We start from the raw sequence: 14654 nt of genomic DNA, 5'->3' as shown, positions 1-14654 counted from the left end.
TAGGAGCATTCACTGGACTCACTCAACGCCATGTTTGAAGGCGTTGTTTAGAGCGCTTGCTCAGAACGAGCACACATTAATAGGCTGCAACGTGTATTGTTGCAGAAAAAATTGCTTCCACAATTTTTCTGCAACGTGTATTTCGCACCATCAAGATTGCCGGTCTTAGGACCGGCAATCTTGATGGTGCGAAATACACGTTGCAGAAAAATTGTGGAAGCTCGCCGTCATCGCGCGCTCAGCAGTCGCGCACACAACCATGGCCGCCAGCTTGAATACTCCCTATAGGGAGTATTCACGGGACCCCATATTGTTGAACGTTGTTCACGGCGCATTCTCAGAAATAGCTCTTATTTATTGTCTTCTAAGAACAACTATCCTGGTTGTATGGAATAAGTGTTGAGCGTGCGTGTTCGTGCATTTCTTTCAATCAAAATTATTGTTCTTGTAACAAGGAAGTCAAAGCTCGGGTGAATTCAAAGTCGCTGGATAGTGGTGCCAACTGGAGTAAGTTACATATTCGGTGGAGACCTCCCACGAAACGCACGAAACATTGTAAGGATGTAATATTATGTCGCGTATTTTAGCTGCTTGCCCCCTAACATATTTTCCATTAAATTTCCCAAGATTTTTTTAGATCTGCGAATCGATGGTTACCTTCCTCAGCCTAAAGGAACAGCACCTGCAATAATCAAAGCCTATGCATGCACTATATAGCATGTCGACGTGATAGCAGTGAGATCGAGCGCAGACGTTGATTGCATGGACACGAGCACTGCGTCAGTGTTCGGAGGGAGTTTCGTATCCACTAAGTGAGTTCAAGATGTCGCCGTTTGAGCGGTGATGTTACGTGGAGGTAAAGGAGGCGTTCACAGACTTCGATTATTCGTATGTATGTTTCGAACCTGTGTGAAGACAGTTTTTGTATGACCACTAGAACAGGATCGTCATCCAAGAAAGAAGCACGCCCCCAGATACAGACTGCACTACATATATGTACTAGCGATCGTACCGCGGCTCAAGAGACTATCTTGACATATTGTGGTAGTCTCTGCTCTCGCAAAAATGCACGAGGCCGCGTTTGACCTCCGCTCCCCGCTTCAGGGTTATTATGAATTACGATGACGAGTAATTCCCGCTCTTTCGGGGGTGCCAATGTACCCCACTCAGCCCTTCGTCCGCACCTTTTCTATTTCTGTCAGTGCGCGTTGTTCGAGTGCGAGTGAGTACTCGACGAGATACAGTATATCAATTGCCATACATCTGCTCTTGGACTTTGGAACTATACGCTGATTCCGCGCTCTCGGGGCTCGATTACGAAGACCCCTATCGTTCAGGAAATCCGGAACGGTATAGACGCGAGACCCCCTCGACACGAGAGGTGCGGAGGTAACGGAAGCTCGGGCTCTGGAGACAACAACTGCAAACGTTCAAAGTCCCTTCCTGCGGCAGGTGTGGAGAGGAAAAAAAAAAAAGAAATATACACCGCTGATTAATACTTTTTTTTTTCTTCTTTTTTCTGTCATTGGGATTCCGTCAAGATAGAAGCTTTGTACGACCGCAGCTGAGCTTACCGATGAGTACAAAGTCCGAGTGCACACGCACGCCCGTCTCTCAAGCCACAGTCACACTGCACGCTCATACATCTATGCAAAAAACACGATGTTCTGTGCATGTCCGCACAGACAGCTTTTGCATGACCAATATGTGACGGGATCCGCCATACATAGAAGAAACAAGCCTCGGACAGTGCGTTCAGTTTCTCTTTTGCGTGACGCCTCAATAATGTGACGGTAACCTCGCAAAAATAAAATCACGTTTAAAAATTATACGCTTATTTTTGACGACGTTAACCGCGCGTTAAGCGTGATACAACGAAGCGAAATTCATCGCGTCTTTTAAAGGGGCGGTGCAACGATATTCAATTGGAATGCTTTTCACTTTACACGAGCTTAATGGCACTAGTGGGACTCAAGGATACTCGCACGCAACGCCATTGACCAAGAAACTCCTTTGTTGCGCTGTAATTTCGAGGACAAAACCCAGATTTTTCATTCAATCTCTCCTTCGCAAAACCTGATGACGTATTCGGGCGGTAGCAGTACCGCCCAGTGACGATATTTGAATGCGGCTCACAGATTGGACCCGGGCATGGCGTGGACACTCGATTTTGGGCTCGTGATAATCGATAGCTCGAGAAGCATTCGGGTAGTGTCTTGTGTCCAATCGCTGCAATGACGGCAACAGCCGAACCATAACAATGTCTGGAACTCAGCGCGTGTCCTGTGCTTTGCCAACCCCAGCGCGTGGCTATGATGAACATTGGCGGCATATAATCGGTTCCAGATCACCTGGCCGCTCGTTCTGGCTGCGAGTTGAGGGGGGTGAACGATGCTAGTTTTTCTTTAAATTTTTTTTGGGGATTCTATTGCGTGGGGTGAAAAACGAACGGGTATTTCACAGGTCATTAACGTCAGGGATCCGTTCTAAGCGGTATTTGCGCAAAATACAAAAATCGTTGCATCGCCCCTTTAAAGCATGAAATGCTTTTTAACGCTATACCCTGAATCCCAATTGTTTTTGTCCGTCCGTCGGTCCGTGCGTTTTTAGTTAAATTTAGCGGGGCAAGTGGCGTCAAGTTATGTCCCGTGACGTCACGTGACCTCGGGGGAATTGACGGCACGTGATCTATTTGCACTTCTACTCAGTTTCCCCTCGCTAAATTTAGTAGGAAATTCGCCTCTTTTGGCCCAAACCGTCGATTCAGTTCCCCCGGTTAACTCAGCGGAACGACAGACCACAAAATATTCGCTCTCCGTCCGAGCTGCGGGAATGAGAAGCGCTGAACAAGTAGGTGGACGGCCGCAGTGGCACGAGAAGAGCAAAGGCCCACGACCCCAAATATCAGGCACAAGAGGCAGCATGTAAGCGTCTTTCACATACCACCCCCTAAAGCGCATATCTTACAACTATATTCTACTAAAAACGAAGCTGCTAAAACAAATATCCTAAATCACACTTGGACTATAATCGAAGACCTCGCAAAGCACATCTTTCAACAACGCAAACAGCTGCTGCCGATCGCAACACACACAATGCAATCGTCTGTGATTTGTTTTTGTTTTTTTTTTTTGTTTTTTTTTTTTACTTTTATGGCTGTTTTAATTTTGATACTAGCGAGCATGAGCATCTTCAGGTAGCCTGCTACGAGCACGGGGGTGGTGGTACGTTGCCCCGTCAAGGTCGCTCCAATCGTTTGTGCGTCACCGTTAAGTCGCATCTGACTTACAAATGAGGACGCATCAGCCGAGTTACGTTGACTACTCGCGCAAGCATATATACGGTGATCTCTTCATTCTGTGTGCTGATCGACACCCTCGCTTTCTTTTAATGTCTTTTTTTTTTTTTTTGCATTGCTATTGCTGGAGGAAATTAGAGTGGGCGACAGGGCAGTCACTGGTGCTCACATCGTACAAGAGACACTGTGTTCGCAACAGACACGATGACAGAATAGACGCATCTCACTATGCGTTCGGCGCATGCGTGAAGCCGCCGTTATTTTAGTCCACAGGATGGAGGCGGCAGTACCCGCGAGGATCGACTCGTGCCGTCTCGTGTTCTGCACGTGCAAAGTCTCCAGCGAGGCTGTTGCACGTGCAAAAAGTCTAAAGTTCCCTCGATGCATTGCGGCAGCACCGGTGGCGTAGCCAATCTGGCTGCCGAGATCGGTCTATTATATCTATTATTATTATATCTACGGACACACGTCATGCATGTTTGAAGAACGTTCGCTTCATGGCTTCCAACATGTCTGCATGACAGATTTTGTGTGACCACTGTGGCAGCTGACCCTCATACAAGGAAGGAACACGCCGGACAAGGTGCGGTGATTGAAAAAAAGTTTTATGAAGAATAACAATAGCACAGTAAAAGAATGCTAGAGAAAAGGTTCATGATTGTACCCACCACCCCTTAAACGTTCACTTAAAAAAATCATCAATCATATAGATATGAAATTAACGACGTTGCTTTCAATTGCCGTTATGTATATATATATATATATATATATATATATATATATATATATATATATATATACATTACTCGAATATATATTACTCGAGTAATAGCCGCACTATTTATGAACAATGCCCTTGCTTCTACTTTCCTGCAAAGCACATATACAGCCAATCATCGCGTTTCGCATGAATACCATAGCGAAACACCAGACCGGGAACACGATTCTCCATACAAATGCAATCTTCACAGATGGTATCTTCGCACGAAGACCTTATCTTTGTCCTTTAAACCGCTAGAGTCATGCTGTCGATCGCGTTTATTGGCAATCTGCGTGCTCCGCGGAAAAGCGAACTCTCAGGTTTTCTTCATAAACAGTGCGGCTATTACTCGAGTAAATACGGCATGTATATATAGGAACAGCGCTTGGGATATATATATATATATATATATATATATATATATATATATATATATATAAACGAATATGTGCAGATGAATGAACCGTACTTAATCCAATGAATCAAAGAATCAAAGTATTTCTGGAACCCGCCGAAAGCCAAAAAACGGCGGAGCCAGGATTTGAACTCTGGGCCTCCCGATGTCCGGTCGGGTGTGCTAACCTCTACACCACTCCTTTTTTTTTTTTTTTTTTTTTTTTTTTATTACATGGTATTTGGTCAGAAAACACAAGGCATTTGAAATCACGGTACACCAAGTTTGGCGTTAGGTGTCATGTACAGGCGTCGACATACATTTCGTTCATCTGAAGTCACACCATCGTGGGGGTTTAGTTCCCCTCATAGGTTCGAGTGCGGTTTCACAACTCAACAAAGTATTCTGTATTGAATAATACGTCTAAAAATCCGGAAGATGAATGCATCGATTTAAGAGAGCATACCAGTCTGGGCGTTCACCGAGATGGTCAAATACATTTCGTACATGTGATACAGTTTCTATAAAATTCGACTTTGTTGTCCGGGGAGCATCAGCATTTCTGTCAATCATTCTCGTTTTCCAGAGACTATGCAAACCCATCAGTGTAAACAGATCATAAGGGAAGCTGTCATTCGGGTTTAAAGGTAGAAAACGGATTGTGTAGGCACTTATATTTAAATCTTTTTTCACAGTTCTTTGTAACACATCCCAGAAGAGGTAAGCATCAGTGCAGAAAATAAAACAATGTTCTATAGTTTCCGGTTGGTTACAAAGGCGGCAGTTCACTGACCAGGGAACGAAAAGGCCTTTTTCTTGAAGCCAAGGCTTAACAGGTAGCGTGGAAGTGTGAAGTTTAAAGAAAAAGGTTTTCGCAGAAGGTGACACCCGCATTTTCTTCACACGTTTAAAAACATCTTGTTCCGAACCGTTACCAAATACGCTTCGATTCAAAGGTACAGGAAAAACAACGTCTATCAGATCAGCATAAATTGTTTTTCGGGGAACTTTAAATAAATACTCCAGAGAAAACCGGGTTTTCAAAAATTCAATCGCGCTAACTACCTCTCCAAGGAAACCGAAAGGACGCAATGTGCCTACAGGCACAGATGAGACTACCAAGTACGGTAAAGCTTCTGAAAGTTCTGTCTGCACGTAAGTGCGCAGGAAATGATGGGATACAGTTCGGAAGAACATAAAACGAACAACCACTTGTTTTAAAAATAGGTGAATCAGCCCAAGTCCCCCTGTATCAATGGAGCGAAAAAGGTTGTCTCGTTGCATGGGTTCCCAAGTGGAATCCCAGACAAAAGTCGCAAAAACTCTATGGAATTTTTTAATTTGGCCTCTCGCACAGCAAATCACCTGGAGCACGTACCAGAGTTTCGCTACAAGGAAAATGTTACATGCTTTTGCGCGTCCAAAGATTGACCACCGATTTGATTTCATTATATTGGCTTGACGTTTGATCTGTACCGCACGCTCAGACCAGTAATGGCCACTGTTTCGAATGCAGTTCAACGGTACTCCTAAATACTGAGGAGCTACACAGCTCCACGAAATACCAGCATACTTCGAAGGTGTTGTGGCCCACTGGCCGCACCAGAAGCCAACGCATTTTGAGTTATTTACCAGCGCTCCCGATGCTTCACAAAATGTCTGGGTTAAGGTAAAGACATTATCGACACTTTTCTTATCAGCACAGAAAAACGCTATATCGTCAGCGTAGGCTAACACTTTTACTTCCGCGGAATAAAAATGATAACCGTCCACTGTAGGGTTGGAAAGTACGCTCAAGCAAAGAGGTTCCAAGTAAAGAGCAAACAAAAGAGGGGATAAGGGACACCCTTGTTTAACAGACGATTCTAAATTTATAGGAGTCGAGAGTGAACCATTAACAATGAGACGGGTAGCACAGCTTCGGTAGCATAGTTCGATTCCTTTCAACAACGTTGGTCCCGGGTTTATGTGTCTAAGAATGGCGAAAAGGAAGTTATGAGATACGCGGTCGAAGGCTTTCGCCAAGTCTACTTGGACTATGGCGACCTGGTTGTTATGCCGAGTACAGCTCTCTATGACCGAACGTGCGACGTGTATATTGGTCTGTATGCTTCGCCCCTTAATTCCACATGTCTGATGGTCGCCAACAACACTAGAAGCGACGAACTGAAGCCGTTTTGTCAAAATCTTAGCGAATATCTTATAGTCCACATTGCAGAGAGTAATAGGGCGATATCCTTCTACGTGTATAAGTTTATCTGCATCCTTACTTTTGGGGATTAATACTGTATGGCTGCTATAAAAAGATGGTGGTAAGCGTTCACTATCGTAAGCTTCAAGAAATACTTTGTGTAAGAAAGGGCACAGTAGTTCCTTATGCTCCTTGTAAAACTCAGCTGGGAGTCCATCCGGTCCTGGCGTTTTAGAGTTAGGCAACTCATCTATCGCACTTCGAATGTCCTCCAGCGTTACTGGTCCACTAAGTAGTTCGCGTTGAATCTCACTTACTTTAGGCAACATGGAAACTAAAGTGTCTCTCATTTGACTGTTGGAAGATGGCGTTTTCTGGAATAGGTTTTTGTAGTGGGATTCGAATGTGCGCATTATATCAACATCGTTGGTTGAGAGGGTTCCGTTGCAGTTTAAAAGTTTGATTTTTTTGGAAAGCCCATGGCGTCTTTCGTCATCAATGGCACGCCGCGAGGGTGTCTCAGATGACAAGAAACGCTTACACCTAGAACGTACCAGTGCACCATTATAGCGATTTTGCTCATAGCGCTGCAGCTGACTTTTGATAAGAATGATTTCTTTCTGAAACTCACCAAACTTTTCACATTCCAATTCGTGAAGGCTATTTAGGTTTCGCAAAAGGGCAGTTTCGTCTTTCTTTGCGTGAAAAGACGCAATACAAGCAAATTCAATCGCTTCATTTTTGACCTCTTGTTTAAATGAGTCCCATTGGGCGAAAATGCCGAATTTTTCATTCGTTGACATATTGTTAAAACATTCACGAACACGTTTTTGAAAATCATCACTGCCAAGAAGCCTTGTGTTCAATTTCCATAATTCCCATTTTGGACGTGACTTATTACGTACGTCTGCCCCAATACGAACCTTTACAAGGCAATGATCAGAAAAGGACATGGGTTTTACTTCATAAGTAGCCACATGCGAAAAAAGTTGGCTTGAAACGTAAACTCGGTCAAGCCTCGCGTTACATGAAGCATCAATGTGAGTGAATCGACTAGCAATAACCTGAGAAGCACCGACATCAAATAGGTGGAAGTCGTATGTGAGGTTGTTTAGTATGTCAGCACTGCTGTCAGGTCTTGTAGGAGGCACTGATCTATCACTGATATTACAGACACAATTGAAATCACCAAACAGAACAACTTGCCTGTCGGTGTCAAGAAAAGGGGCGAGATTTTCAAAAAACAAACGTCTTTGTCGAACATCATTGTAGGCATAAATGCAAATTAAACGCCAGGAGATACCATTTAAGAAAAAATCACAGCATATGAACCTGCCCTTATCATCCACAGCATGTGAAAATGACGAGTATTCTAGTCTCTTCTTTAAGAATAAAAGGCACCCTCCCGACAAGCCATCCGCGTGGCTCACACATACCTCATAACTTGAGAGGAAAGGGTCCAATGCACGAGCTGTGTCCTCGTCGGACGATATCTTTGTCTCCTGGACGGCAACAAAGTCAATCTGTTCCTTTGAGAGGACCCTATACAGTTGGGACTGACGTGCACGCGAACACAGTCCTCTGACGTTGATGGTAGCGAAGCTCAGGGGAGGAAATGCCAGGGAGGTGTTAGCTAAGGGGGTAGTTCATCACCGTCCTTCACTACGTCAGCAGGCCGTGTGGCCTTACTGTAATGGTGCTCACACACCTCAGCTGGCCTGCGTTTTGCGTCGCCTCTCTCGTCGCTGTTGTGGCCGATCGCGACATCCGTGGAAGACGACTGAGACGATTTTTCCGACGTTGGGGCGGGTCGTTTGACAGATGTTCCACTGGACGTGGTCGAGCGCTCTCGTCGATGTAATGAGTCGTGTGAAGCAACCGTTGACGTCGTACTTAAAGGAGGGAATTCGCTGTCTTGCAAAAGCGATTCAGGCTTTTCAGATTCAGTGGTGATCGTCACCGACTCAGGGTTGACGTCAGGTGGTGGGTGCAGTGGGGCCGTCAGCTGTACCCCTGAAGTGGTGCTGGAAGGGATGACTTCTCCTGTTGCATCGACCACTTCGCTTATGTCCATTAGGTGTTCTAAAACGACATCTTCAGCTGGGCTTCTTGCTTGTCGCAGCTTGTCCGCATAGGTGGTGACGCACTCACTTGTTGCATGACCATAACGTCGGCATTCACCGCATCTTGGGGTCCTACACTCGCGACGAATGTGACCGATTCGGTAGCATCGTAGACACAGTGGAGGGCGGCCAGGCACGAGCACCAAGCTTCGACAGCCGAACACTGTGAGCTGGTGCGGTATCTGGCTCGCGTTCATTCCCTCGTGAAGGGTCAACGTCACTTCTTTGTTTAGCGTCTCCATCTGCTCCATTCCGGCGCAGCGCCATTTTTCTCTAACAATCGAACGGATCGTGCCAAAAGGCGCCAGTGCTTCTTCGATACGCTGGTTGTCCATGTGAACTGGTAGCCAAAGAAGTTTCAGTTTGACGTCTCTGGTGTCCGGGTCGATGATTAGGCATCGGCGCCCCTTTACGCGGAGCTCTGCTTTGGTCACAAGTTTGGCCTTGGCCAAGGCGCTTGCACAAGTCACCATCCAGACGTGACTCATCTGGAATTGGCCGATTCCGATGATATCCTGGCTGTCAACCACGTCCCGCAAAGCGTCTCGGAAGTCTGTTGCTCGGTATGGCCGCGCGGCGAGATCTCCGTGTAGAAAGACAGAATTAAGACTCAAATTACCTGTCGGTAGACGGGGAAGTACGGTCCGGTACTCTTCAGTCGTCATTTCGGTGGTACTGGCCGAAGCCTCAGCAGTTCCCCGGCCTGTGGCCGGTGCGTTTTCACTGGAGAGCATTGAAAACACGACCGTTTCGAACGGCGTCTTCTTCTTTCTCCCCCTACACCACTCCACCTTGGCTCTCTGGCGTTTCCTACCTGTCTTATTAATGCACAAGAACCGAAATGTATCAATTGGAGGTGTTCTGGAAACACACGCCGCCGCGTGGAACGCGGTACGATGCTTAGTGTCACGTGGTACGTGCTCGTTTGTGCTCCAGAAATCCTCCCACTGTTTGTCTCGCCCCAATGAAAACTGTTCCAACTTTTTAACGAGTTTCTTTAGTAATCGACTACGCTAAAAGGAGATTGTTCGACTTGAAAACTGGAACTTTGCAGACACAGCGAGCAGGCCCTTTTAGTACGTTAATCGTCCCTGTGCACATGCCCAAAGCGAAAACTGTTTCTTTTTTTCTTTTTTTCCATGAGTCTTTTGTTGTTGTTTTGCGGGATTTTGTTAACCTAGCTGCATCATACTCGTTAATGTAGACAGCTCTTTTTTTTTTTTAACACAAGGGTAACGGTGCGATGTTCACTCCATGAACTTCGGGCTTCGTTAGAAAATTAAGCTGTCCACATTAAGGTATTAACATCATTATCATCAGAGAGTTTAATGGAACCAGTTTTCTTTACAAACGATACGATACGATTGGCTCTCCAGTATGGACTGCGCATGCGCGATGTCACTGGTGTCTTACCGTAGTTCAGTGTCCGAACCATAAGCTGTGATCGTCTGGTAAGAGCGGCTGATATAGGGAGCGTCTCGACTCGCTTTAGAACGGCTGTTTTGCTGTGGGAAGATGCTTGCTGAAGTTTCAAACGCAAATAAAAGCATTCGTGGTTGCGCCTAGAAAAAAAAATGGCATGGTGATGGTGAGAGAATCAAGTCGAATTCACGACAAATAAAACAGAAAACAAACGAAACATGAGCAAGACACCAACAATTTCTTAGAATCATGTTGTTCGTTTGTCTCAGTTTGCGGGAATGTGGCACAGCTCAGTTGGTTGAAAAATCGCTCTCCGATTTTGATGAAGGCGCCGACGATACGAGTTTAAGCACTGTCTGATGACCCAGCCGTTAGTGGTTAGGGTGACCAAGATTTGCAGCGCGAAGCCAAGATGAGCTACGTCGGCTTTATGGAGTTGGCGTGGCACATCCACTTCATCCTTCGACGCGAGGTCGAACGCGCCTAGTCTCGCCGTTAACGAAATTCTTCTTTCTGAGGTAGCCAAGTCAAATCAAATTACTTTTCTAAGTTTTTCGCGCCGAATAAGGTGAATTCGAACTCGCTGCCAAAAGTTCTAGCGCCATGATTGTTGCAAAGATCGTCTGCTGTTTTAGCAGACGATCTTTGCGGTGGGGACGCCGCCGCGACATTTGGCGCTCCCGTTCAAAACGAGACAAAATATGGTTACTTCCACAAATTTGGCTTCAGGCTATTTCTGAAGAGAAATATTTTCCTTCTGTACTGTGAAATTAATCATTATCGTACGCACATACCCCCCCCCCCCCCCCAAAAAAAAAAATAAATACAAAATAAAAAAAGTATTTTCTTCTTTTACTTCACGAAGCCATTGTGCATTTCTGTTGCCAGGGGACGCGACCTGCACCAATAGTCTAAAGCCCCTCTATCCAGGGAAAAGTGACGCCATTCATTGTTGTGAAAATGCCCGAGACACGTGCCGCGCGCCACTTTAGGGAAGAACATGGCGTCTGAAATCTAGCTCAGTGCTGCCATACCATCTCCGAGTGCGACAAAGGTTTTATTTCCAACGGGATCACGTGCAGTGCGAACAAGTGTTCTTCGAGCGGTCCTTGCCTATTTGTCATCAACAAGAAGAATCGGATCCCATCTATGATGTATACTTACTCCCCTCCCTTCCTCACCACTGTCCCTCTTTCACCCCACTCCCCAGCAGGGTGGTACAGCTGTGCCCTCTCCTGGGAGGCTAACCTATCACCCTGCATCCCACCTCTTCTTTTGGATTATTTTATTAAAACAACATCACCACCACCAGGGTCTTCCCAAGGGCTGCACGTCGTACGTACCTCGTGCATAGAAGCACCTTGTGCTACTTTTGTAACCGATAGTCTACAAACGCGGTTCAATAAAAGGCGTTTCATGAAAAACGATCGGGCCGAGCTTTCGATCTGAGTTACCGATCGTTTGGTATATCGACCGTGTTTTATTCCGGTTCCGTAAAACTCTCTATCGTCATCGTCGTCGTCGTCGTCATCGTCGTCGTTGTTGTTCTCGTCATTGTCGTTGTTGTTGGCTTTTTTTTTTTTTTCTTTTTTGCGGGGGGGGGGGGGGGGGGGGGGGTTTGCAGTTGATATTTGGTAGCGTTATGCAATGTTCAGGGTATAGTGGAGTTCCAGCCCCCTCGGTTTTAGCCGAGTTATGCCCATATTTTGACTTGAATCATTTCCTTTTCCCACGAACCCCCCGGCAGCCCTTCCCTTCTCACCTCAGGGCCCCCGACCTATAGGCGAGCTAGCCTTTCACTACAGTGTTCTACTTTCACTCAGTATCTCGAGCTGCCAAACAGCGAATTAACACACACGACTCACGAGCCACTTGGCTGCCAGCATCAAAGAGTTGGAGCCCAATGTTGTCGCTCTTCCACGCGCCGCGTTACACGCGATGTTGTTCTACGCCCTGTTCAATTACTTGGCGCGTGGTCTAGCGCGTTGTCTCAATGCCGGCCGTGCGTTACGTCAGAACGTGCCGTATGACGTCCAATATCTCGCCAAGCACCGCGACGATGCGCCAACAAACAACTACCGATTTTTGAGGAAAGTCGAGGACTAGGTTCGCGTGTACGATTCGCGTGTACGACGCGCTCTTCCTTCTTTATCGTTCGAGACCGCAACCAAAAGGAGTATAGCCGGGTAAAACGATCAACATCTTGGTGCTGCCAAAGTTCCCTCGGGGAAAATGCGCGCGCCCGAGGACGTGAGGAAATAATTACACCGGGGTCACACGGCTCATAGATCACACGAAAAACGGTCTGGAAACACGAGTCACCGCAACATCTGTGTTACGAATGCCACGTGTCAGGTTTATCCTTGAACTCGTTGCCATGTGGCATTCGAAGCACGGATCGCGTGTGACTCGCGTTCGAATCTGTTTGCAGACTGTCTCCTGTATGATGTAAGCAGTGTGGGCCCGGCTTTATGGTTTACCATGGGCGTTCAGTTTGGACTTCTTGAGTTACGGTTGGGAGGGCAAAAGGAGAAGAAATTCGATTCGCTGCGAACGCATCGATTGCAAGCCTATTTTCGTGCACATGTTACATCATGCTTGAGGCACTGAGTCGTTTATTTCTGTTAATTGGTCGCTCTAGTGGGATTCGGGCATTGGACGCCAAGAAAGTAACGCCATCCCCTTCCCTGCTTGCTAGCAAGGCACGGACAGATGCTAACACAGAGACAACAAAAGCCTCGCAAGGCGATGGGCTGATCGGTCTCTGTTGCCATGGCAATCGCCATCTTGGTCCATTTAAATCTTCGATGTTCCGAAAGGGCCGTTCTGATCCAGCCGCGCCAAGATCGCTGAGGAGCGTCAACGTACTGAAGGCGTTCGTCGCCAACAGAAGGCTTTTTGGAATTATGTATCCAATCACCGGCAAGTTTCTAAAAAAAAAAATCATCATGTTTATTTTATTTAATTAAAATTTAATCAACAAATATTTAGTTCATTAACCGAGTTGTCGTGTCGATAAGGCCCTTTATAATGTCCCCTATGGTCCTATATAATACCCCATTCACACGGCCGTAAAAGTACCTTTAGCTAAGGGACCTTTATTCTCTGCGGCCAATCAATTAACGATGTTCCGCACGTGGCGTGTGCTCGCGACCCAAGAGCATGGGCTGCTTCGCCGATAGCAAAGGGACTTATGTTAAAGGTACCTTTATGTTGACCGTGTGAATGGGGTATCACTCACCTGCACAAACAACAGCGGCAGTGTTGCTTTCACGGCTTATTTAACACAAACCTCTGAAATCTATAAGAAAAAAATAACTTTGACATTGTGCACGCTGTTGCAGAGCTGCGCACGCACGTTCCTCTGTGCCTTTGATAACGCGGCGCGCAGCTTGTCACACGGGCGTGCGCGTCGCTAATTGTGCTGTACTCTTTTTTTTTTTTTATCGATGTCATTTTATCGGTCATTTGTTCCCCGAAGCTCATTGCGTGCGTGCGCGTGTGCTTTGATAAGCGTTATCTCAATTCGCTGTTGGCGAGATTCACGTGCTTTTCATGCACTCATAAAGGAGCAAGCGTGTACTTTTCCCCACATCACACAGTAGAGAGCCATTCAAAGCAATCTACACTGTAATAAAGTCAGTGAGCTCGCCTTCCTGCAGACCAAGCCGAGAGCCGCTTGCGACGAACGATAGAAGGACCTTAGCGAATGTGAAGCTCGCAGTGTCTGAAAATTATGATGTGCGCGGGGAACACTGCTTGGCACGACGTACGTTTCGTCTGTCTAATGACCCTGCTCTAATCGTGTTATGGTAATCTACATTTGTTTTGATTCTTCCTTGCCCGCCATGACTGGCAGTCCTCGCGTTATGTAGGAAAGCGAGCTCACAGCCTATTTTTATTTCAGTGTATGCTTTTTCATCGTCCCCTTAACCTGATACTTGCTTACGTCACCAGGGCAGCTCAATGTTAGCAGACAGTCCAGTATTTGTAAACGTCGAAACGCAGCAGAAGGCGCTGCTACTACAACTAACTACACAACTGGCGCGTGGTTCAAAAAGAGAACACTCGATATAATACAAGCTTGATATACCAAACGTCACTTCACCGCGCTAGAAATTTGGAGACTTTTCCCTCGCAAGTTGTGGGCATTTGGCACGAGCAAACGTATAGACCAACTCTCCTCTCTGACGTCACGCCACTGCGGTGGCGCTGTTGTCGGCACTGCACGTGGGCAGACGCTTCACTCCTCCCGAATTCGGTTTCTGCGCCCGCGCAGTGCTCACAACTGGTGTGGGCAAAGCCGGCTTGTCCGTAAACAGTGCCCTAGTGTATAGCTGAAAGTATACTATGCGAAGCGCAAGTTCGTCTGCTTTTCGCGCAGGAGTTGCGCTGACGTCAGAACGCCAAGCTCTGATTGGCTCTGACAGGAAGGATACTGGGTAGACCTCAATGCTAGCTGCCCT

The 14654-nt window shown here is 46.5% G+C and overlaps 2 protein-coding genes across 2 annotated transcripts; both read right to left on the bottom strand.

Moving 5' to 3' along the window:
- Window positions 1–4760: 4760 nt before the first annotated feature.
- LOC115312028 lies at window positions 4761–6409 on the bottom strand. Its single transcript, XM_029970907.4, has one exon. The coding sequence runs from the start codon at window positions 5899–5901 to the stop codon at window positions 4876–4878; it is 1026 nt and encodes a 341-aa protein (XP_029826767.2). The 5' UTR covers window positions 5902–6409; the 3' UTR covers window positions 4761–4875.
- A 1867-nt stretch (window positions 6410–8276) lies between these two features.
- On the bottom strand, window positions 8277–9520 carry LOC120837663. The gene has a single exon (XM_040207187.3). It carries the CDS (start codon window positions 9498–9500, stop codon window positions 8277–8279), a length of 1224 nt encoding a protein of 407 aa, XP_040063121.2. The 5' UTR covers window positions 9501–9520.
- Window positions 9521–14654: the final 5134 nt, after the last annotated feature.

This window comes from Ixodes scapularis, unplaced genomic scaffold, assembly GCF_016920785.2.
Source record: "Ixodes scapularis isolate PalLabHiFi unplaced genomic scaffold, ASM1692078v2 ptg003982l_1__unscaffolded, whole genome shotgun sequence".
Classification (NCBI taxonomy): domain Eukaryota; kingdom Metazoa; phylum Arthropoda; class Arachnida; order Ixodida; family Ixodidae; genus Ixodes; species Ixodes scapularis.
The sequence above is the reverse complement of the archived record's forward strand: the minus strand, read 5'-3'. Positions and strand labels throughout refer to the sequence as shown.

Excerpts from the sequence above, each read along its gene's own strand:
- LOC115312028 (XM_029970907.4), bottom strand. The coding sequence starts at position 5,901 with ATGAAATCAAATCGGTGGTCAATCTTTGGACGCGCAAAAGCATGTAAC.
- LOC120837663 (XM_040207187.3), bottom strand. The coding sequence starts at position 9,500 with ATGCTCTCCAGTGAAAACGCACCGGCCACAGGCCGGGGAACTGCTGAG.